Source organism: Lethenteron reissneri, chromosome 2 (genome assembly GCF_015708825.2).
Source record: "Lethenteron reissneri isolate LAM-NWPU_2019-01 chromosome 2, ASM1570882v1, whole genome shotgun sequence".
NCBI lineage: Eukaryota > Metazoa > Chordata > Hyperoartia > Petromyzontiformes > Petromyzontidae > Lethenteron > Lethenteron reissneri.
Window position 1 is genome coordinate 4,399,802 of NC_083780.1, and position 26,063 is coordinate 4,425,864.

At 49.4% G+C, this 26,063-nt stretch overlaps 1 protein-coding gene across 1 annotated transcript in view; it reads right to left on the reverse strand.

Moving 5' to 3' along the window:
* Positions 1-4,370: 4,370 nt before the first annotated feature.
* LOC133341565 (platelet glycoprotein V-like) overlaps positions 4,371-26,063 on the reverse strand; it is a 44,170-nt gene continuing 22,477 nt past the window's right edge. The window contains exon 4 of the mRNA XM_061550219.1: positions 4,371-4,576. Within this exon, the coding sequence (XP_061406203.1) occupies positions 4,371-4,576 (206 nt within the window). The remainder of the gene's footprint in view (positions 4,577-26,063) is intronic.

The window sequence follows — 26,063 nt, forward strand, 5'->3', positions numbered from 1 at the left end:
TTTTAGCATGCCACGGGAGGCCCTCACCAGGTTCCTCCAGAGGGAGCAAAGGGTGCCTGAGATGCCCTTACATGTTCCAGGAGGCGCTACTGGTGCTGGGATGGGAGACATACCCACATTTGGGTGAGAGGGCGCTCGACTTCCAGGTAGCAGAAAGGCTGAGGGCGCTGGCACAGGAGTTGAAGATCGCCCTACCATCTGCCACTGGCGAAGAGATCTTGTCCTTGATGGTTTCCCAAAAAGTTCAAGCCTACGAGGACCACCAGTAGTGGTCAAAGGTGGAGGCTGGACCATGGGGGATTGAGGACGTGATGGCTGCATTGGGTGGTCGGGGGACGTACGGGAGAAGGTCCCCGCGGGCAGAATGGCGGCCGGGGCAGTCCCTTCTGCCCTGGGAACCCATGGCCAAGTGTTTCATGTGTGGTCGGTCGAGCCACATCACGATAGAGTGCCAGGGAGGTGGCAAGGTGCCAGATGTGCCACCAATGCCCTCCCACCCGCCAGCAACATCTTCTCAGGCCCCACCAAATCCAGGTCTCCAAGGCCTACCGAGGATGCCATGTGCGAAGCGCCGGGGACCGGATACGGACAGGTGGGGTAAATATTCAGGCAGGGGCCGCGCCCTTTAGGCCACTGTGTTTGTTTTTTCCCCTTCACCTCTCCATTTATCGGAGTCCCAAAGGTGCAAAAACCTGCTAAGGCGGGAGTGACCTGTGTCACAGACTGGCTCACACAAGCTACGTCCCAATGTAAACGGGAAATCTCCCTTGCACAGTAGAATTCGCATTGTGTGGGGTGTGTTGTCGGTTCACGGGAGGCGCCGAGTTGTATCAGGTGTGCTGTCAGGTTGCAGTGAGCACCACGTTGTGCTGGGGGCTGTGTGTTGTTGGTTCGCGGAATGCACCGCGGTTGTGTTGTGACTGTATGTTATGTTTTTTTTCGGTGTTAGGGGTGTTGCTCGGATTCGGGGATTGCTCTACCTGTCCACCGGTTGCAGCTGTTGTTTTGTCAGCCGCGACAGCTGTTTTTTATTAGAGAGGGGGGAGGGGTGATGTGGTAATACAGCACCAACTGCTGTTCAGCAGCAGCAACTGCGGTGGGCAATTACCGCACACGCCATTGGGAATATACAGGGGTGTGCCTGCAGGGCAGAGGAACTGGGGCATAGGTCATCGAGAAGCTTCTGGAACGTGCTAGTGGGTTTGAGAAGGAAGGCACAGCCAGGGCTGAGCCACGCCACGCTGAGTAGGATATAAGCATCGGAGAGAGAGGTCCACGCTGTCAGTTCTGGGATTGGATTCGTCTCGTCATCACGGTTGTCTTCGCTGCCTTTGTTCGATTATTGCGCGGCCGGAGAATTGTTGGCTTTCCTGGTCAACGCCATCAGTGTAACGCGGTTAGGGTTGTGTTTAGGTTGGGCTGTACGAAATCAGGAAGCTACGAGGCAAACCTGTCGAACTAAGAGTGATAATAAAGAAGGTGCCTCCTGCAACTACCTCGTGCTACACTACATATGTATAGAAGCTCCGATGAGACGTTCATGAAGATTGAGGTACGATCATTGGCATGCTATTTTAATTCAGTAATAACACATTGTACAACAATATAATAATAACGGTGTTTTGTATGTTTTTAGAGTGCATGGAAAAATAAGTAATGTTGCTTTCAAATCCTAAGAACTGGGTTAGTACGGAAGATAATAAACACATAGATTGAGAGGTATTGTTCGATTGAAAACAGACATGATCATGTACCTCTGTGGTAATAACTTTAACCATTTTAAACATTCACACCGAGAGGGGGGATCTATTCAGTCAAAATGTTGGTGTTTATTTTCATCAGCCTGTTATACGGTGGTGACTACGATCGTCCGGTCCTTAACTAGGTGCAAAGAACGCTGACTGGTGATGGCGTTGCTTCTACCGATGCATTGTCGCGTGGGTGCCAATCACGAGAACAGCAAGGGTCAGCGTGTTGTTGTCGACAGCGAGAGACACAAACAACTTGGACTCGTGGTGGAGAAGTAAAAGCAGTCCGGTGTTGACAGTGACACACACATCTACATTTGTCGACGTAGTGGAGAAATGTTTTGCTGTGATTCCCTTTGATGTTAAATACTGTACTGAAAACTGCCATCTCCTTCGGTGTCCAATATGTCATGAATACAAAAATAAGCAACACTGCCTCACTACGGATTATCCCAGTAAACATCACTCCCCGAATGTGACAGTTAAAGAATGGCGGATGTAAGCGGATATCACAGAGCTACCTCTTAGATCCATTTAAGTTCCTTGAAGTCCACACACAGTCGAGAGCATCACTTCCCACTTCCTTTGCATATGAGAGTAATGTCCATCGCATGACAGTCAAATCGATAATTTAGTTGTCAGAGCCGGAATTTAGACAAATAAATGTGTCTATAGTGTATGAACACCTGTGCTCCCCACTGAGCCAACTTGCTGCGTTTTTGACACCGATATACCGTTAACAGATCAGCTCCACGGAAGGTCCTGGTGTCAAGGATAAGAGCCCACATTCAATGTGCCATCACTATGCAGTCCAGCAGATGTTCTTGGTTGGTGCCGGCATGCACCTGTAATAAACCTTCTTGAGACGGCTTCCAGAATCAGTCCTCTTTATTTGCAACTTCCACAGTTACACTTCACACACACTCCCCGTTGCTGACAGACAACGGAGAGAGGGCAGACTTCCCGCCAAGTCCCCACCGTGCACGTGGCACCCAGAGCCCCCGTACGTACGCGCGTGACTCCTGCTCTTCTCATTCCCAAGTCTGCTCACGACTGCTCTCTCTCTTAATCCCTTCGTCACGTGGTACCCCCCAGCCAATCCTCCATAGACAGCGTTGACCGTTCCCGATGGTTCCATGTCAATCCCGGGACCACGCCTCTGATCCGGCTCCCCATTAGCTGAGGCCCCGATTGGCCAGGCCAATCACCCCTGCTAACATGCCGTGATCACGCCTAGGCCATGCTCCCTGGCTCATCCCTTATTGGCTACAAAGCAGGACCGGCAAGCCAATACGTGTACAGTAGTGTAAAATTATACGTGTACAGTGTTTCTTTCAATGTATATTCTAGCATTCAGCTATCCATGCTTTAAGCAATTATTAGTCTACAAAAAATACTATTAATATACGTTATTATCCAGTGTAAACGAATTGTCAATTTTCCATGCAATTGCACGCACCACATTTTTTTTCTTCTCCACAAAATCATATCCTTGCTTATTACTCTACACGTTTGAGGATTTTATGCAGACACGGCATTAGTATGGTCTCGAGTTTTTCAGGATAATTGTTCAGAAACCATACACGACTTTGATAACGATCTGCCAGCGCTTGTCCGTCGGTGAGTAATCATCAGTTTCGTGTATAGCGTTAAATATAAGCGACGGCAAACGCAGTCAGCATTTAAACACGACACGCTATTTTTAACAGAGCTTGTGGGTGCCGGCATCCACCCCACCGCGATCGCTGCGCAGGTGGGGCGCGACGTCCGCCCCCTCCACTCCCTCCTCCACCGCGTTGATCTGCTCCCGTCGAGCCCCTGCTGACCGGGTAAACGGCCCCCCCACGCTAGCGCCCTCTCTGAGGAACATAGCTAAATTGCTTGCTGACCGCCGCACGGGGTTACTCCACACATGCCCGCATACACCACCACTCTTCAACACACCAGTGTGCTGTACTAGTGACGAATTGGCATGTTCTGTTGACGTGACAACCCTTACTAGTTGGCTGTGTTGGATGGTGGAAGGTTTCAACGACACATTTATATATTTAGGCGATCTAACCCAAACACCTCTATTATGGATGATATTGGTCGCGAAAGCCTGCGTGTTAAACTTAAATACTTCTGTTTGTTTAAGGGCTGTCGAGCTCCACCCACCCCCTCCATTTCATTTCCCGTTCCACCCCACCCTTGTCCATTCCCTAGAGGGGTATCCGAGTTAAGGAAGTAGATACTAGGGATGTAAAGTTTAATTCAACACATGGCATAGACAGGTGGTTCAAAATATAGAACGTCAGTAACAATCATTGTACTTTGCATTGTATCTATACTAGTGCCAATTTCATACATGTCCTCTGTGCGTACTTGAATAGTTTGTTTCATTGAAATACTTTTGGCAAAAAAAGCCTTTCGACCGTGTGCACAGGGAGTTTATTCAAAACACCTCCAGTTTACCAAGACAATATAATGGACCTTGCAATGGCAGTCAATCTTCGGTGCAATATGAAAGACAACAGTGTGATTTGGTTCCATATTGTTAGACAACGATAGGCGGGACAAATAAAAACATGTGTAGATTAAAGTAACTTCATAGGCGTAGTACAGGTACATCAGTATTGATGTTCAAGGCCATGACAAGCTTAGAGTGCGGGAGCAGTGGCAGCTGCGTCTGTGAAACGCGCCCCTGGGAACGCTCTTCAGTTCATTGACGTTCAGAGCCAGATAAGTGAGCTGGGTCAGTTTGTCAAACACACCAACGGGTAGAGCCGTCAGCTTGTTCCCCTCCAGATGCAGCTTCTGCAGATTCCCCAAGTGGTCAAACACCCCGGGCGAGGAGGGCTTGTGCCCGGTAGTTGCTTTGGGCAGAGAGCTCATGACGATTAAAGACAACGGCTGATTATCCAGTCCATGTACACAGTGGACAGGCTTACTCTTAGATTAGAATTGCGTTTGGAGACTTCAACACATTCCTGCGGAGGGAGCTGGTAGGAACGTTGGGTTGCTCGGTCAATGGCCAGGGTCAACGGCGGCGTGGTGTATTCCGCAAATATGCCCGACTGTGAGGGCGGGCACAAGCCGGCGTGAGTAGGTTAAACGTTGAGTTTTATAAGGGCACCACGGGGTGAACAGCCCCTCTCCACCCAGCCCCACCCCTCCCACCCCCCACCCAACCCCACCCTCCCCACCCAGCCCCACCCTCCCCACCCTCCCCTCCCCACCCAGCCCCTCTCCACCCTCCCCACCCAGCCCCTCCCCACCCTCCCCACCCAGCCCTTCCCCACCCTCCCCTCTCCACCCAGCCCCACCCCTACCATTTTTGGATGCACGACGGACGGACGAACACAATTATCCCCTGTGGGCTGGTGTAACCAGGAGGTTCCTACCAGTATAAGGTTTTGGATTACTCAAAGAGAATAGAGAAGTTTAACACGTAGGCTTTCGCGACCAATATTATCCATAGTAGAGTTTTTTTGCGTTAGATCGCGTAAATATATAAATGTGTCGTTAAAACCCACCACCACACGACACAGCCAACTAGTAATGGTTTTCACGTAAACAGAACTTGCTAATTCGTCACTAATACAGCACACCGGTGTGTTGGAGAGCCAAGCCACAACATTTACAACCTGAGAACGACGTTTCGCCAGCAATTACAACTAGCTTCATCAGGCGACCGCCAGATTTGTGGAGAAGTCTAACTGTTTTGTTCCTTATATAGAGGCGTGGATGTGGTGACCACACTTCTGCACTTTTGCGCAAAGTGTGGAGAGGGGATTAATGAGTCAACGTGCATTATGTATGTGCATTATGTGAGCTCTTTGATCGTGTCCTTCTTGTCCATTGTGTGTATTAAAATAGCCGTACCAACGGTAATCCCTATTGCAATATGGTGCCCTTCATAGGCATGCATTTTAATAATGTATTATTTTATTATTCGCTTCCACACAGCCCTATGGTAGGCGATTTCGTTATACTGTTGCCTACTAAGCAAAACAAACTGCTGTTGAGATGGAAAGTTCCATATAAGGTCATCGGAAAAGTGGGAATGGCAGATTACAGGGTAGAGGTCAACGGGACTGAATGCCTGCACCATGCCAACATCCTAAAGAAATATATTAAGAGAGAAACGCCCCGTTTTGAAGCCTGAAATGGAGGTGAAGGGATGTGGCATCACCCACTTGGAGGTAGTGATGGGGGGGTGGGTAATATATGTGTAGGGGTGTCAGGGGAAGGATTCCCACCAATAGGTGGGCTAGTGGGAGGGGTGATCGAGGAGATATAAGGAGAGAACGGGCGGGAAGAAGGGGCCTTTGGCGGGAACGATATTAGGACGGCTGGGGACAGGTGTGGATGGAAGGAAAGGAATAAAGGACGAGACCCCTGCAATCTGGTGTCGGCTCCCCCTTTACATATGCTTGGCTGAAAATGGGGCGGTTGGCGAGGAAGCAGGAATTGGTCTGGTACCATCACCACGGGATCTAGTGAGAGGTGGGGGGACGTCAGTGTTGGTACTAACCTAAGGCCCCAACAACAGTAACAAGTGTGGAACCTCTTGCAAAGGTATAATGGGGTACTAACAAGTAGACCAGGCAGTACAGAACTAGCTACCTTCCGCATCATGCTGACAGATAACACTCCTTTAAGACAGAACCCATACCCTGTACCAATCGCATTGAAGGATCACATTGATCGTGAAGTGAAGGCAATGCTTGACATGGGGGTGGTTGAGGAGTCAGACTCTCAGTATTCCAGCCCTGTTGTCTGCGTGGGGAAGAAGGATGGCACAGTGCGATTCTGTGTGGATTATCCACGCTTGAATATAATCACGGTGGCAGATGCTGAGCCCATCCCAACCATGGAGGCGTTGTTCACGCAACTGGGGGGATCTCGATACTTTTCAAAGCTTGACCTTACAAAAGGGTACTGGCAAAGGACAATTGGCACAATACAGCATTTGCCACTCATGATGGGTTGTATCATTTTACGAAAAGGCCCTTCAGTCTGGTAAATGACGGCTGCTAACAGGCATTCTCCAGGCTGTAACCTACATAGATTATATACTCATCCACACGGCAACTTGGAAAGAACACCTGGAGGTACTGGAAGCAGTGCTAGAGCGGTTGAAGAACAGCCAATTGACGGCCTAACTGACAAAGTGTGAAGTTGCTAAGAGGGCTATTGCTTGCCTTGGACATCGGGTGGGTGAAGGGATCATTCAGCCTCAGTAGGCTAAAGTCCAAAAGATTACAGAAACCAAAGTTCCGAGCACGAAAAAAGAACTGCGTTCTTTTTTAAGATTGGTTAGGTTTTACTGCAAGTTCATCGCAAACTTTGCTGAATTGGCTAAACCTTTGACAGATAAAACTCACAAGGGAGAACCAAACCACGTAACGTGGAGTGAGGAGGTAAAGCAGAGTTTTGAGGGGCTACGAAAGGCCTTGACCCACAAACCAATTATATAGCTGACAGATGTAGGCAAAGCATTTGTGCTCCGCACAGACGCATCGGAAAACGGGCAAGGTGCAGTACTATTCCAGGAATGTGAGGGAGAGTTGTTTACAGTACTCTATGCAAGTCTAAAACTACTAGCCAGGGAGCGCAACTATTCCATAATTGAGTGGGAGTGCCTAGCTCTAGTATGGGCGGTACACAAGTTGCGAATGTATCTGTATGGAAGGGAGTTCATATTAGAGACTGATCACAAACCCCTCTTGTACCTGAATTGGGCTACAATGGGGAATGGCAGGGTGATGCATTGCGCCTTGTCACTTCAGCCATATAATTACAGGGTGAAAGTTCTGAAAGGATGTGGGAATGTAGGGGCGAATGTCCTGAGTCGAAGCGAGACTGGGTCCCCACCTGTTTAAGTATGCTTCAGCGTGCTACGCAAGGGAGAGTTGAGGGAGCCTCAACAAAGTTTCGTTCATGAAGCTATCCATATATACAGATACAGACACAATTTAAATCGAGAGGATGGGTACAAACTCAGCAATCATTAAAAAGACGTCATCAACCAGTTTAAGTCATAACTGGCTGTGTTGTTTCCATCCTGCCACCTTCCGATGTAAAACATAAATATTTTTTCCCCGTGGCCTCGGCTCTATTGATTTTACATTAACAGGTTGATTTTCTCGCGCCAACGTGGCTACCTCTGGACGCCGACCTCGATGTGGTGGTGGCTCTGCGATCTTACATTAACATGCTAATCTCTCACATTAACATTTCAGTTTAATTTATTAGGTATAACCCTGTGAGCCATGCGGCTCTTGACTCGGGTACAAACGCAAAAAAACAAAAACATGAACAAGAAACATCTTAAAGTGACTATACGCAACAGGACAATCCTGGGAAAAACAGCAAAGTCTTCCAGAAAAAACGCCGTATATCAACGCTGTGTGCAAAAATCCCAGTGGGATGCAAGTCAAACAATAACAACCATAAGACAATGTAGATTAAAGTTATCAGGTTAACTCTGTACTACAACCAACAAACATGGCTAAACCAAAACGTTTTCAAAATCACCAAAATAAAGCTATAAAAACAATGTAACTATGATCATAGGAACTGTGATTCAAATTTAACAATAAACGAGATACAAAACATGTACGACCAAACTTTGCAGCTATAGTTGGCTGCATGAGTCACTCTATAACAGCAGGAGTATCAGTAGCAGAATACAAAAAATTAAATACACCTTTTGCAGTGGTCATCCGGAATGATACATTTGATTTCAGGCCATTCTGAATAGCAGTGGCTGCTAGGGGTGTACAACTCTTCTAGAGCAGTTTTGAGTGAAGATCTCACAGATAGTGATCCAAGTTGCAGTTTATTGGCGATAGCATTCAATACCCTGGGGGCATCAATAGAAAGGCCCTTTGTCCAGTATTTGTGTAGAGGTGGTAAGTACTGGGGTGAAGCGAGCCATCGCGTAGCCGGTGTCTACATCACGTTCCGCACATGGGTGGCTACACCGACGTCCGCATTAGCCCCGCCCCTCGGGGGCAGAGGGCTATATAGGGCGGTGCGCGTGAGCACTCGGGGAGTCGTTGAAGCCAGTGAAGAATGAAGACGGAGCAAGCTAGATAGGACCCTGGGACCCCTGGCCCCGCTGCCCTTATCAGGGCCGGGACTCTGTGTGGCTCAGTGGTGAGACCCTGGGTACTCGCGGCCCGACGTCCTTATCAGGGGTGGGTTTGATGGGCCAGTAGTTGAGACCCGTACCCTGGCTAGGTCAGGTCAAATAGCCTCCTCTAGGAAGTACATAGCCGGAGGACCTGAGAGCGTACCTGGTGTCAGGCACACGTAGCCGTAGGTTGTGTTCCTAGGCTGTATAGATGACTGTTTCTGTAGGGTGTTATAAATAAATATGTGCTGCCTCCGTCAACTCGTCTCCTGCAGTATTTACACCGTTACAATTGGTGTCAGAAGTGAAACTGTCTTCACGTAATAGATACCAGGAAGACTATTCGTACTCACGAGCATGGCCAGGATGACGACCAGGAGGGGACGAGTCAGCAGGCTTCGGACGGGGAATCAGAGGTGGTGCCGACGCTGCAGCACCAGTCGCGGATTTCTGACACACCGCTGCAGCTGGGGGATGGGCTCCAGGATGATCACTCCCGCCTGGCTGAGTTGCTGCTCGCCGCTGCCTCCATATTGGCGGAGATTACTGCATCTGGAGGAGGGAGGGCTGGTGCCCGTGAAGAAAATTGGCGCCAAACGCCGGCTCGTGCCAGCACCGCGCCGCAACGCAAGGATTGGCGCCAAAATCAGCCTCCCACCACGGACACTGAAATTGGCGCCATTCTTCCGCCTAGTTCGTTGACTGGCAGAAACCGAGAGCACCACGTGAGGGAGGAGTTCCAGTCACCGCCTCCCACGTCATCGGTACGCGACAGATGTCGCCATGACCAACTCATGGAAGGGGCCGCCATTTCCCTGTGCGACGGCGCTGCGCGGGAACATCACCAACCGGGAGAGGGGCAGGCGTTCCAACAGCGACTGCCTGCGTTTACGGCCTTTCAAGCTGAGGGAGGCGACTGGGGAGCCTTTCAATGAAGGTTCCTCGCTCACCAAGAGATGTCGGGGTGGACCGATGCCGAGGCACTGCGCGCGCTACCAGCGACTCTGGATGATGATGCTCTGGCCACCTTCAGGTCGACTCCAAGGGCTGACTGCTCCACACTCCATGCTGCGCTTCGCCTCATGGCCAGGGTCTATGGACCGCCGTCTGCTTGTCGCCACCACTTCTAAGCTCGCCGTAAAGGAGAGACGGAAACCCCTCTCGCCTACCGCACTGCACTTCTGGCTCTCACTGACGCCGCTTTTCCTCGCATGGATGAAGAAGGCAAGGACTCGATGGTCACGGAGCAGCTTTTGGCATTGGCGCAGGACTTGGGTGTTCCTATTAACGCGGCAGATGAGGTAGATATATGCTTGTTGCGGGTTGCTACGAGCATTCATGCGCACGAAGTTCTTAAACGAAAAGGGCCTGTCGTTGTCTTGCGCATCAGCCTCAGTTTCTGCATCATCCTCGGCGCCCAGCGAACCCCAAGGCGCTCTATCACAGGAGGAGGTCTTCGCCATGGCACGGTCGGGGGACTGGAGGTCTGGAGGTCGTTCGCCCCTGCGAACGCCCCGCAAGCTGGAGCAACCGAAACCAGCGACGGCTCTCGTCACGTGTTACAACTGCGGCCTTCAAGGCCACGCTGCATCTGGGTGCCGGGCTCCACGTCAACGCGCCACAGGACCTCGGCTGGACGACGCCCAAGGTCCCAAGTCGGCCCAACAGTCCCTGGCAAGTCGGGGCACTACACATGCTCGGCCCACTCACACGTTACACACGAGTCGCCGTGCCGCGCCTGATAGGCCGCGGGATTCGGGTGCCGGTTCAGTGCGGGAAGGGGGGTTCATACAGGAGCTCGGACCAGGCTAATGGTCTGAGCTGGCCCATAGGGTAGTGGCTGCGTCAGCCGGTTCGTCCGTGGTTACTGGCTCGATTGAGGGTGTTGAGGTTCGGGTTTTGGTTGACACGGGGGCGTCGGCAACGATCATTTCCGACCTTATTTACAATATTCTTCCCGTTCAATGTCGACCCTTACTCCCGGTAGACGTTCCATGTTATGCGGCGAATGGAGGATCCTTGGGTATTGTGGGTCAGATCCAGGCGGGTATTTGCATTGGGGATATTAAATTGTCGGGACCTGTCTTGGTCTCATCGTCTCTGGCGGTCCCATGTTTATTGGGAACGGATTTTCTAGCTAAAATGCCGATCAAGATCCTCATTGATCAGGGTTGCATCGAGCTCCCCTCGGGCCGCCGCATAGCATTTTTGTCCTTCCCTAGCAATTTTAGGCACGGCCTGTGCGATGGTGCAGGCGATGGAAACCCAGACGGTACGCGTACCCCCGGGGTCACAGATGTTAGTGCCCCTACGCTTGCGGAAATCTTTTGGGGTGGGTACGACGGAGTATGGTGTATTGTTACGTCCGTCTAACGCAGCTGTCAGGGGTTTGGATTTGGCGGTGGCTCAGACGGTGGTGCGAGGAGACAGAGACCCCTTCGTTGTGGTTTTAAATGCGGGGTCACGGGCAGCTGTGATTCCACAGGGTACTGTGCTTGCTCATGCAGCACCGGTGCCCGTGGGAGAGCCGCTGATAGCGCATGTTGATACTGCTCCGGCTCCGCATCTTGAATCGGGGGGTGATCAGGGGTGGTTGGATTCACTGTGTTTTGGATCCAATGACCTGTTTAGTTCACAACTGGCGGCATTACGCGCCCTGTTGCTCGAATTTTCGGACGTTTTCAGCAAGCACAAATATGATATTGGTTGCACTGACCTATTACGTCACCACATTGACACGGGTGACGCTGCTCCCATTCGGAAAAATCCCTTCCGGCTGAGCCCAGCCAAGAAGGAACATGTGCAATTAGCTGTTAATGAAATAACTGTCTGCCGACATAATTTCGCCCTCATCCAGTCCATGAGGGGCTCCCATCGTGCTTGTGAAAAAACACGATGGGTCCCTGCGGTTTTGCATTGATTTCCATCGCCTTAATAAGATCTATGTGGCTGACGCATATCCGCTCCCCAGGATGGACGAATCCTTGGATGCTTTAGCGGGGGCACGGTATTTTTCCACATTGGACCTGCTATCGGGATTCTGGCAATTGCCCCTTGACGAGGTATCGAAACCCAAGACCGCGTTTTGGACACCTGTGGGCCTATTTCAGTTCAATCGGTTGCCCATGGGACTCCATTCAGCTCCCGCAACGTACCAGAGGTTAATGGAATTGGTTTTGTCTGGCCTTCAATGGGATACCTGTTTAATTTACCTGGATGACGTCATCGTCTTCAGTAGAACGTTCGAGGAGCACCTCCAACGTTTGAAGGCAGTGTTCCTCAGGATGCAATCCGCCAAAATGAAGTTTAAGCCGCAAAAATTCCACTTACTCCAGGAATCGGTAAGGTACTTAGGGCACATCGTCGGCCGTTCGGGTATCTCCACTGATCCCGCTAAGACACATTGTGTCAGTTCTTGGCCGACGCCCACTTCGGTCAGCGAGGTCCGTAGTTTTATTGGGTTTGCCTCCTATTACCGGCGTTTCGTCGAACAGTTTGCCACCATAGCCAAACCCCTGCACGCTTTGATGGCAAAAGTTGTGAAGTTTCGCTGGGGGCCGGAGGAGGAAGCCACTTTTCGCTCCCTTCGGGACGCCTTGGTGAGTGCTCCGCCCTTGTGTTACCCTGATTTCACCGAGCCGTTTTTGCTTGACACGGATGCCAGTAACACAGGCATTGGTGGAGTACTCTCGCAGGTGAACGGGGGTGTCGAACGCGTTGTCGCATACGGTAGCAGGGTTTTGTTGCCGGCGGAACAGAGGTACTGCGTGACCCGTCGCGAGTTACTGGCTATTGTGGTTTTTATCCAACAGCTTTGACCGTATCTCTACGGCCGACACTTCACTGTCCGTACGGACCACGCGGCGCTTCAATACGCGCTTCGCATTGCCCAGCCATCGGGCCAGTTGTCCCGATGGTTGGAGGTCCTCCAGGACTATCAATTCACGACTACTTACCGTAAGGGTGTACGCCATACCAACGCGGATGCCCTGTCGCGGTTGTCACCACGTACGGAATGTGCGTGTTTTTTGGGATCGGGACGTTGCAAACCCCAGACTGTCGTCCCACCAGCAGTGCTGGCCGCCATGGCTGATGCACTGCGACCCGAGATTCCTTTCTCTCCGACGGGTGGGGATTCTTTGCTCACATTGTCCCTCGTTGAGTGGGGCCGCCTCCAAATGGTCGACGCGTCCCTGCTCGAGCTGCGTCACAAGGCGAATGGTTCCAATGAGGGTGCAGTCATAGGTAGTTAAACAGGGCCTCCTTATGAATTGGGACGGTACGTCCCTACGCCATAGGTTTGTTGTGCCATCTGCTGTGTGGGGTAGGGTTGTTCTGGCCGCCCATGAACGACTGTTACATTTGGGATTTCACAAAACCCTTGCTCTGCTCCAGCGTGATTACTATTGGCCGGGTATGGCGAGGGATGTGTTCACCATTCTCAAAGGGTGTGTGCAGTGCGCCCAACGGAAACCGCCTCCCATTGCGGCTAACCCGCCATTGCAATCTATTCAGGTCTCGCGCATCAATTAACTTGTTGCACTTGATATTTTGGGGCCCTTCCCGGTGACACCTAGGGGTAACAAGTACCTGCTGGTTGGCGTGGAATATTTCACTCGATGGCCCATGGCTTGGCCACTTGCCAACCAGTCGGCAGCGGCCGTTGCCGAGGCCTTTGTCCAGGGCTATGTCTTGGACAAAGGTTCACCGGAACGGTTGCTGACCGACCAGGGGAACATTTTTTCGGGCGTTTTATTACAGGAGGTGTGCGACCTTTTGGGCACTAAAAAGGTGCGTACCTCCCCGTACCACCCACAGACTGATGGGATGGTGGAGCGGCTCCACAGGACGATTACGTCCATGTTGTGCCATCAGGTGTGCGAAGCTCAAGTGGACTGGGACTTACAGATTCCAGGTGTCCTCGCCGCTTACAGGATGGCTCCCCACGCGGCAACAGGGTTTTCTCCCTTCTATCTTATGTATGGCCGGGACGCTGATACACCCGTGGATGCCCAGTTGGGGATTTCCAAACCCCGTCCTAAGTCTAAATTGGCTGATCACATAAAATGTAACATTTCTAAATTGACCGAGGCACGGGAAGCAGCGACGCTGAACTCGAGATCTCGCCAGATGGCGAACGAGCGGTTGCGGGCACAGTGGACACACACGCATGAGTGGAAACCGGGCGATAAGGCCTGGTTGCACTGCCCGCAGGTGCCATTGGCAACATCCCTGAAACTACTGAGGCCATGGCGAGGACCGGTCGAGGTTGTGCGGGTTGCGCGCCCCCAATGTATTTGGATTAAGTGGGGGAAGCGTTGTTGGTATGTTCACCCCTCCCGACTGAAACCTTTCACGGTGCCACATGCCTTCCCTTCATGTCAGAATGGCCGAGCATGTGATGTGTCCGTTGACTCGGGGAATGGGATGCCGCCGCCTGATCCTCACATGTCTCTGACTGACCCGCTCCCAGGTGTCTCGGAATTGACGGCCTCCGAACGCCAGCAGCCAGATTCCCGGAGCACGTGCGGATCCGGGGAACCCGGTCCGAGCCTTCCAGGACTACCTGGGCCGCCTGTCGGACAAGCATGTCCTGTTCCGTATGATGGACCGGCCAAGCGGACTCGCGCTAAATTGCGCCACTTCTCGTGACACGCGGCCGGATCCGCCAGGTTGCCGTGTCGGAGCAGCCCCCCCTTTGACTGACTGGATGTCCCGTTTCTATGGGGCGTGTGGGCTCGCGGGCACGGGTCACGGGACGCCGTAACGTCGTTTTTTTATGTATATATATATTTTTTTTCTTCAACATTGTAAATACGTTATTGTTGTTGAGTGTTGGAGGGTTGGATTATTTATTGGGGCGTTCGTGTGTTGTTGTTGTATTGTTGTTGTTGTTAATTGTTGTGTTATTGTTGTTACGGGGCACACACAGGGTTCTGCTTTTTGGATGTATTCTTTATTGCATAGGGGGGTTTTTCAGCCGGGCCGGCTGCGAGCTATGCGGAGGGGGGTGATGTAGAGGTGGTACGTACCGGGGTGAAGCGAGCCATCGCGTAGCCGGTGTCTACATCACGGTCCGCACATGGGTGGCTACACCGACGTCCGCATTAGCCCCGCCCCTCGGGGGCAGAGGGCTATATAGGGCGGTGCGTGTGAGCACTCGGGGAGTCGTTGAAGCCAGTGAAGAATGAAGACGGAGCAAGCTAGATAGGACCCTGGGACCCCTGGCCCCGCTGCCCTTATCAGGGCCGGGACTCTGTGTGGCTCAGTGGTGAGACACTGGGTACTCGCGGCCCGACGTCCTTATCAGGGCCAGGTTTGATGGGCCAGTGGTTGAGACCCGTACCCTGGCTAGGTCGGGTCAAATAGCCTCCTCTAGGAAGTACATAGCCGGAGGACCTGAGAGCGTAGCCGGTGTCAGGCACGCGTAGCCGTAGCTGTGTTCCTAGGCTGTATAGATGACTGTTTCTGTAGGGTGTTATAAATAAATACGTGCTGCCTCCATCAACTCGTCTCCTGCAGTATTTACACCGTTGCATTTGTAAAGCAATAAGGAATGTGAAGCTGGTAAATGAGCGAGGGCCTTAGGTCACATTTGTTCTTCGAAACAGTGAGGAGATTCAGCAGGTAGTCTGCTGATGTTTTTGTAAGTACATCGTGAATAAATAAGATCTGATGCACAAGCCGTCGATCATTAAGATAAGTTAAGTTTGACCCAATGTTGAGATCGCAGTGGTTGGTCCTATATGGGCAGTTCAATGCAAATCTTAAGGTCGAGTGGTAAATTGAGTCAAGCTTCTTCAGTAAAGTACTGGGGGCTGATTTATATACGATGTCACAGTAATAAAGTAGAGGCAGTATGGTAGCTTTTGTCAATTCCAAGCAGAACATAGGGAGGAAGCAGTGCTTGTGTTGATGCAGAAAGTCTATTTTTTATTTTTACCAATATAATCAATGTGATCTTGAAAATTAAGTTTTGAATCAAAGATGACCCAAGATACTTATAGATCTTGACTTGCTCTATTTGATGATACTTTAAGGAATATAATTGTGGAAAATAACTTCCTGCTAAAGTTCTGGTGAGAAGCATAGCACCTTGGTTTTAGAGGTATTCGGGACTAGTTTAAGAGGAACTAGCTGGTGTTGTAGTTTGTTGAAATCACTCTGGAGCTTAGCAATCACGTCATCCGGAGATGTCGGCTCTCCCGCGGCAGGGAGAGCCGACAGTTGATTTTCATGCAACAACAGCTTCTGCAGATTCACCAGCGGTCAAACACCCCTTCGAACGACCATCAGCAGAATTCGGGACAAATACAAGATGTGGAAATTCACCAGCATGTCCCTGGATTGGGGTACACTACAGCCAGAATAACAGTCTCATATTTCACGAACATTATCTTTCTTATATACACACGAGTAGTTATTAGCAAATTAAGACTATGCGAAATGGAAATATCTTTATAGTGGTTGTGGTTTTCCTCCAGTATACTGCAATTGTCATATCAATGTCAGTTCATGATAGGAAGGATTAATTGGTTATTCTCAAACACCCCAGCCGAATGAGCCAACGCTGGTTCCCAAGCGAATATCAACTTGGTACAAATGGAATCATACGGTGAAAGATACACGTTCTTTATAGGGTCTGTGTATTGGATTTTAGTGAGTTTACCCTCAATATAACAAAACAATTTACTTTCGTCAATAACACTGCCGTTAATATATAAGTATGCACACATTGCTTGTGCATATATGCATACGTGTGTAGGTAAGTGTACATATGTATATTAGTACACCCCTCCTTATGCCTGGATTTTTTGCATGGCTGTGCATACATGTGCTTATGCTATCTACGTACACTTTGTGTGTGTATAATGTGGCTCGATGGACGAGGAGACACCCGAACAATGTCACCAGCTGACGACCGTTCCCAAGGGCGCCTTCGACAGCCTCACGAAGCTGAAATACATTTGGCTGCACAGTGACCCCTGGGACTGGTCCTGACGCGTCGCAGAAACGCCGAGGTGCTAGCCCTGCACTCACTGCATTGCTGCTCCATAGAGCCACACGTGACTTACACACACACACACAAGAGATGGAGCGATTATCACGTGAAGTCGATCAATCGTCTGAAATGTATTATCAGAATTTTTTTCGTAACAAACTACTTAACCAGACAATGCCTCTCCCTTGGATCTGACTCTCCAATCCACGTAACTTAAAAGTATTTTTTGCACAACCCATCGGCCTCACTGCCTTCTGAGAGTGCTTAATTCCGACAGCATTGATTCGTTGCAAGCAAAACTTTGAACCGGTTTCGACATTGTGTGGCTCAACAGCGGAGTCAACCACACACTAATGGTTATTGTTTGTTATAATTACGGACGGTAATCATTATTATTAATTACAGTCATGAACCCTACTATGGATGATGTTGAATATGACAAGGGTGTAGTTGTTTATGCTTATTGTAGATCATGGCATTAGTGACGATTGAGTCCATAGTCTGCTCCTGCAGAGTACATGTTAGCAAAGTGGATGTTTAATACAGTGGTCTCATATCCAGTCGCGGTAGATGTAACCATGATGACATTCACCATTTTTAATCCTCCTGCTTCTGTGCTCCCAGCGCTGAGCGCGTTGCCCGACTTCGGCTCGAGCCGCTGGCTGAGACGCAGGCCATGTGAACAAGCGCAGTCCCAGGGGTTGTTGGACAGATAGATGGCGGGGGTCGGCTCGCGCAAATCACAGAGGTCGAGCAACAGCGACTGATGATGAACCCTATGCTTGCGTCATAGACACATATATAACTCAGAAACTATTTTATCTTTCATTCTTGCGTTTAAAATCGATATATATATAAAAGTTGTGTGTGGGTTAGTGGCGGGGTTTGTGTGTGGGTTTGTGGCTGGGTTTGTGTGTGGCCGCGCGCTTGGCTCTCCAACGGTGGTGTTTACATAAAAAAACAAATTAGCCAGGTACCACGCCGTAAGCACCGCAGTGAGGAAGCTATTCATTTTTCACATCCGTCAACTTAGTTTAATTAGCGATTTAGTGAGATTTCTGCGCGCTTGTTATTTATGTATTAGTCGTGCATGACCATACCAACTCAGGCGCCTTTGGTGGGGAAGACGGCCCATGTCAAGTTGCACGCCTTCGGTGGGATTGAGGGGGAAATTTTCTTTCGCGTTAAAAATCTTGTAAAAAATACACTAAATGCTGAGGTAAATTCTTCACAGTCTCATGTCCCCCCCACCCCGATGAGTGCAGTAATTACTACCATATAGTCGGTAGATGCTGCCACTATAGGCCATAGATATTACTGCAGAACGGCTGGGGACATCATGCCTGGGGGAGGAGGTTCAGGGGTAGCAGCCCAGCACCAGCCCGCCAAGGTGCCACCTCGGCCGGCTGGACAATCTAGGCGAGGCCGGAGGCTGTGCACGGGACTAGGCCTCACCACGCCACTCTGTCAGGTGAGTACTTTGTGCTATAGAGTAGACAAATACTACTATAGAGTCAGCATGTACTACTGTAGTGATAGCAGTTATCACAACAGTCGGTATGCACTGCTATAATCATAACAGGTACCACCGCAGTCAGTATGCACTGCTGTAATCATAGCAAGTACCACCACAGTATGCACTGCTGTAATCATAGCAGGTACCACCACAGTCAGTACGCACTGCTGTTAGATTTTTAAGAGTAGTTTTAAAATATTTTTAAGACCCGGGCAACGCTGGGTACGTCCCGCTAGTTTATAATTTTAAAAAACAACACCGTTCATGACTCGCTCACCGTCACAGTCCGAGTTTGCAATGCTTCGGGTCTTCCAAAGCATGTTTACAGGAAATATTAATAAAGTCACTGTTACTTCAGCGAGGTCTATAAACATAATATATATATGATGGTCGGTTTAATGCAATGCTGTATAATGTGTATGATATGCTAACGTTTCATGCAATGGTCCTTCTTCAGAGCAGAGAGAGGGCAGTTTGATGTATGGTTGAAGCCCGCGCTCCACAGTAGGGCCCTTTAAACCCTTGGATAATCTGAAGTTGCCGTATTAACCCAGTCTCCCATTGGGTAGCAAACAAACTCCCCCGAGCAGGGAGATATCGATATAGAAAGATCTCATGCCCAATAGGAACCCAGCAGCCCTCTCATGTAAATATAGACACGTACATATGAATGTAGACATGTCCATATAGACATGTGTACTATACGGATACTAACCGCTTGGGCAGAGCTCATCTAGCAGTGGATTGATTATGGCTACTGCTGATGATGATAATGATTTTAAAACGTGTACAGAGATCTAACATTACATCGCGATGCGACTCACAGTGCGCAATTACACAAAAAGGGCAGGCAATACAGACCGAGCATACAAAGCGTACAGCATACAACACATGCGCTACAGTGGCAACAACGACGACCATTACAACAACAACCACACGCCACAACAGCAACTACTACCACTGCAACAACAACCACAAAGACCAAAGCAGCAGAAGTCGTGTGTAGCACATGGAGAGTGAAGAGCACGCAGGCGTAAGTGTGGAACGTGCCTGCGGATCACTATTGTGCAATTTCAATCAACTATTGTGCAATTTCAATCAACTTCCACCGCTATTCAACAAAGAAAGCGAGTATTTAACTAAGCAAGGGTCTGAGATCCCACTGGGTCAAACAACCCCACGGGGAGACTCTGTATCCGATTGTTTTGCAATTGCAGAATCTGAGTGTTGACAGGGATCGCAGTGGGAACTGAACTCAGTTCTTTAGTGTAACAAGCAAAATAATGGAGCCTATTCACATCATTCACGTAACACGAACACTGCGAGGGACGTGCGGCTCCGCATGGCTCCAGCACAGACCTCGCCTCCTTCAAAACTCAAATAATCAAGGAAACTAGATAATTTTAATTTAGCAGTTATTTGCGTGTGATTTATGATCATGGGTTATTATTTCAACACTTGCATTGTTTTTTTAAAATATATTAACATGCAAGTATCTCCAAGTATTTGATCAATATTCAGGTACCACACAATATTCAGAATATTCAGTTTATGTCTATTCTGTTTCTGTACATGTGTAGTGACACAGCACTGTCCAGCAGCAGAAACTGCAGTGGACAGTTAGCGCACACGCCGTTCATTATTTACACGGGTGTGCCGGCAGGGCAGAGGAACTGGGGCAGTGGGTCACGAGTGACTTCTTTGAGAAGCCCCTGGAACCTGCTAGTGGTGCCAGGCCAAGCCGAGTAGGATATAAGCAGCGGAGAGCAGGAGCTCCGTGCTGTCAGATCTGGGATTGGACTCATCTCGTCGTCGCTCTCATCTTCGCTGCCTTCATCGCTAATGCCTTGACTCGATTATTAGTTCTTGGCTGTCCCGGTCGATGCCGTCAGTTTAACGCAGTTAGGCTTGTGTTTAGGCTGGGCAGTACGACATCAGGAAGCTACAGGATGAACTTGTCAAGCTGACAGTGATAAGGTGCCTACTACAACTACCTCGTCTCTGGCTTGTGCTACACTACATCTGGTGTCAGAAGTGGGGTACCCAAGTAACTAAGAAGCGGGACCCACAAATAGTGTAACCTTTACAAGGACGGCGGGAAGGTAATTTTTTCGACAACCCTGGGATCCGGGACCCCAGTTACAAAGCCCGTTGGCTGCGGAGCATCCAGAGAGCCGCCATGAATCAGCGCAACATCCACTATGCATCGACGGGAGGGCAGCTATACATCTGCGGCACAAGCGGCCACGCATCGGTGGGAGAGCGGCTACGCATGTGTGGAGGAAGCGGCTGCGCATCGACAGGAGAGATTTTTCTGCGGTTGCGTACCAACCACTTGGCATCGTCGAGGTCCGCCATGGCGGGAGAGGTGAGGGACGTCATGGAGGATGCTCCATTTTTAGCCTTCCACGGGAGGCCCTCACCAGGTTCTTCGAGAGGGAGCGAAGGGTGGCCAAGATGCCCTTACACTTTCCGGGAGGCGCTGCTGGTGCTGGGACAGGAGACATATCCACATTTGGGTGAAAGGGCACTCGACTTCCGGGTGGCAGAAAGGCTGAGGGCGCTGGCACGGGAGTTGAAGCCATGGCCAAGTGTTTCATGTGTGGCCGATCGGGCCACATCACGATAGAGTGCCAGGGAGTCGGCAAGGTGCCAGAAGTGTCACCAACACCCTCCCACCTGCCAGCAACATCTTCTCATGCCCCCCCCCCCTGGATCCAGGCCTCCAAGGCGTACTGAGAACTCCATGTGAGAATAGTGCTTTGGACCGGAACCGGACAGGTGAGATAAATTTTCAGGGAGGGGCCACGGCCTTTAGGCCACTGTGTTTGTTTTTTCCCCTTCACCTCTCCATTTCTCGGAGTCCCAAAGATGCAAAACCCTGCTAAGGCGGGAGTAGCCTGTGTCATGGATTGGCTCACACAAGCTACGTCCCAAAGGAAATGGGAAATCTCTCTTGCACGGTGGCATCCGGGGGGAGAGGGGGCGCCGCATTGTGCGGGGTGTGTTGTCGGTTCACGGGAGGTGCCGCATTGTGTCAGGTGTGCTGTCAGGTTGCAGTGAGCACCACGTTGTGCTGGGGGCTGTGTGTTTTTGGTTCCTGGGATGCACCGTGGTTGTGTTGTGACTGTATGTTATGTTTTTTTTCGGTGTTAGGTGTGTTGCTCGGGTTCGGGGGTTGCTCTGCCTGTCCACCAGTTGCAGCTGCTGTTTTGTCAGCCGCGACAGCTGTTTTTTTTTTGTTTACGGGGGGGGGGGGGTAATGTAGTGACACAGCGACAACTGCTGTCCAGCAGCAGCAGCAGCTTCGGTGGGCAGTTAGCACACATGCCATTGAGAATTTACAAGGGTGTGCCGGCAGGGCGGAGGAACTGGGGCAGAGGTCACGAGAGACATCATCGAGAAGCCCCTGGAATGCGCTAGTGGGTTTGAGAAGGAAGGCTCAGCCAGGGCCGAGCCAGGCCGCGCTGAGTAGGATATAAGCTGCAGAGAGAGAGGTCGTCTTCGCCGCCTTTGTTCGATTATTGCGTGACCGGATAGTTGTTGGCCGTCCAACAACTTGGTCCAACATGGATTGAATTCGGATGTGCCTGCGCTGGTTAGGCATTGCCTCACCAACACTTATTTTACCTGGAATGGCCCCTTCTACAAACAGAATGAGGATACCCCTATGGGCTCCCCCTTGTCACCAGTGATAGCCAACATGTTCATGGAAAAGTTTGAATCAGACGCCATCCAAACATCCACCCTGCATCCTTCCCTGTGGAAAAAGTATGTGGATGACACTTTCGTCATTTAGCCACATGGCCTCCCAGCATTGAACCACTTCTTGGACCACATCAATTCCAGACATCCATCCATCAGATTCACCATGGAAGTGGAGAAAGATGGCAAACTACCATTCTTAGATATTCTGCTTGAGAGGAGACCTGACGGATCCTTGGGACATTCTGTCTACAGGAAAGCCACCCACACAGATTCCTACATGAAACCGGATTCCCACCACCACCCATCTCAAAAGAATTCTCTTATCAAAACGCTATACCACAGAGCTCATGGCATTTCTGACCAACACCACCTGGCCAGTGAATTGAGACATGTACATCGGGCCCTCAGGATGAACGGATACTCTGAACGCACCATCCGCCAAGCTGTTTCTCCCACCATACAGAAACAGCCACTTGAAACTCCGATCAAAACTGTCACGTTACCATACATAGCAGGCGTGACCAAAAAGATCTCCAAAATTCTAAACAAACATAAGATCCAAGTCCGATTCAGTACAGTACATAAAATCCGTGATCTAATTCCATCTGTGAAGGATGTCATCCCTGACTTGCAATACCCTGGAGTCTATAAACTGAGTTGCAGCTGTGGTGACTGTTACATTGGGGAAACAAAACGTCATGTCTTTGATCGTGTCTGCGAGCACAAGTCAGATTTGAAACACGGCAAAATTGAGTCTTCCACCATTGCCGAACATTGCTACAATGCGGTGGGCTCTCATGAGATTGTTTTCTCCGAGACTAAAGTGCTCTGCAAACCCACTGGCTACCATCAAAGGTTTGTACACGAAGCCATTCAGATATACAAACACAGACATAATTTCAACCGTGATGATGGGTACAAACTTAGTAATCATTGGAAAGATGTTATCAACCATGCAAGATTTAATTACACATTGTTGGACCATCTTATCGGACAGGCACTATTTTTACTTTACCGAGTGTTAACATCCCTAACGTTTAACAGTACTCTCTCTATTGTCAGCCAACATTGGTATAAACATGGGCATTTTTTTCCTTTCCTTTTATGTACATCCACAGTGACTTGCGCATAAACACGTCCTTGACCTCGACCACGAGTACCCCGTCCCTCTGTTAGCCCCGCCCCCCCCTCCCGATACTTTCCATTCATTGGCTACCACATTCTGATAAGCCCCTCCTCCCCTCCTCCCTTAACTGGTACTTAAGAGCCTACATCTTGAATCCCTCCCTCACTTGATGCAGCTAATCTTGCTGTGACGGTCCCACCTGATGACGGAGACTGGTATTGCCTCCGAAACGTGGTTATTTTCATTGTTTTATTTTTATTAATTTTTATTTCAATTTTTACCTACGTGACTTTACCGAAAGAACTAAGAGTATAAAAAACGGTGTCTCTGAGAGCTACATTACACTTGTATTTATTAAAATAAACAACTCCTGCATTATCATCATTGTCACGGAGCAATCTCAGTGTATATATAACCTTAGTAAATGTTATTTATAAACGACATCACAAGGCTATCAATAACATGAAGCAATTCCCATTTGTAACACAGCATCCTTTATTTAACCGCACCAGTTCTCAATGGAGCGAGGGGGTGAGGCCCCACTGGGTCAAACACCCCCTGTGTGAGTCTCTCGATGCGATTTTCCTCCAAATCCAGCCACTGGGTGTTGTCAGAGATCCCAGAGGGAACTGAACTCAGTCCCTTTCCTACACAGTTTGTCCTTTGGAGTCCATAAACCACACCGCATGAACACTGCGAGGGGCACGCGACTCCGCGCGCTCCCAGCTCTGAGCGAGACCCAAAGACTCCTGCACAGACCTCGCCTCCTCCAATACTCAATCATCGCTACTCCGCCAGCACCATCACCACGAATGATAATACTAATAGTATAACTATTTTTGAAACCACTACTACTACGTAACCATTATGAAACAATATTGCTAACACAATGACATCGTTAGAAATGTATGAAATACTTCCAGAGTTACTGCCACCACTACTGTCGGCAAGAACAGAAGACCCCTTCTGTAACTTGATACCGATGAACTGATTGATCAGTTAAGATCGATTCCTACGCGCCAAATAAACGCATCGAATCGTGTGTGTCATGAATCTCTACTGTTTCGTTTGTTGAAGAAGGAAAGTATACACATTGGAAGATAGCAGTACAGTACGTGTGTATGTTTGTTGGAATTATTTCGCACCGTACATAGCCAACCGTGATAATTAAATGTGCGGGGGAAGGACAACAAACTAAACACAGAAAGCAGTTATAAATGAATACGTTTTTAATCTAGATTTGAAAGTGCATAGCTCCAGTGTCGATTGCTGATTCTGGTTGCCAGAATCAGCAGTCGTACTCAGGACAGTGGTGTTTGACGGTTAATTATCTGTGCCTTGGGCAGCCACGTGACTCTTACTTTCAGCTGTGTGATTTACAGTACTTGAGGATGATGAATGCAGTGCGCCATCACCTGGAAAGGAGTGGATCGTGTCTCGCGAGAGAGAGATAATCGTCAATGATACACAGAAGAAGTTATGTTCGAGACAAAACATCCTTGCGGAACGCCAGAGTTAATGGGGACAATGTCCGATTGGCTGCCACCTTTTAACGAATGTATATTACGACGCAATGCCCGATCCACAAATACGAAGGAGACATCTCGGTGATACAATCCGCTACTCCTTACGCGGTTATCTAGCTTGACCACCTGCATGTGAATTTGTAGTTGTTGCTCCGCATCTACATCAGCCGTATCAAAGAAGGAGAAGTGAATGGGTGTGGGATAGTCCAGTTCAGATAGCCCTGGCCTGTGGACAACCTTGTGCGAATGGCATTATAGAAAGGAAGAACAACTTATTTAAAAAAGAAACGCACATGAGTGCAGATAATATGCCGCAACAAAGTTGTGCACAAGGAACTCCCTCTATACAGTGAGGGAAAAAAGTATTTGATCCCCTGCTGATTTTGTACGTTTGCCCACTGACAAAGAAATTATCAGTCTATAATTTTAATGGTAGGTTTACTTGAACAGTGAGAGACAGAATAACATCAACAACAAAATCCAGAAAAACGCATGTCAAAAATGTTATAAATTGATTTGCATTTTTATGAGGGAAATAAGTATTTGACCGCCTCTAAATCAGAAAGAGTTTTAGGTCCCATGTGTCTTTTATACCGGTTAACGAGCTACGATTAGGAGCACACTCTTAAAGGGAGGGCTCCTAATATCAGCTTGTTACCTGTATAAAAGACACCTGTTCACAGAAGCAATCAATCAGATTTGAAACTCTCCACCATGGCCAAGACCAAAGAGCTCTCCAAGGATGTCAGGGACAATATTTTAGACCTACACAAGGCTGGAATGGGCTAAAAGACCATCGCCAAGCAGCTTGGTGAGAAGGTGACAACAGTTGGTGCGATTATTCGCAAATGGAAGAAACACAGCAGAACTGTCAATCTCCCTCGGCCTGGGGCTCCATGCAAGACCTCACCTCGTGGAGTTGCAATGATCATGAGAACGGTGAGGAATCAGCCCAGAACTACACGGGAGGATCTTGTCAATGATCTCAAGGCAGCTGGGACCATAGTCACCAAGAAAACAGTTGGTAACACACTACGCCGTGAAGGACTGAAATCCTGCAGCACCCGCAAGGTCCCCCTGCTCAAGAAAGCACATATACATACCCGTCTGAAGTTTGCCAATGAACATCTGAATGATTCGGAGGACAACTGGGTGAAAGTGTTGTGGTCAGATGAGACCAAAATGGAGCTCTTTGGCATCAACTCAACTTGCCGTGTTTGGAGGAGGTGGGATGCTGCCTATGACCCCAAGAACACCATCCTCACCGTCAAACATGGAGGTGGAACATTATGCTTTGGGGGTGTTTTCTGCTAA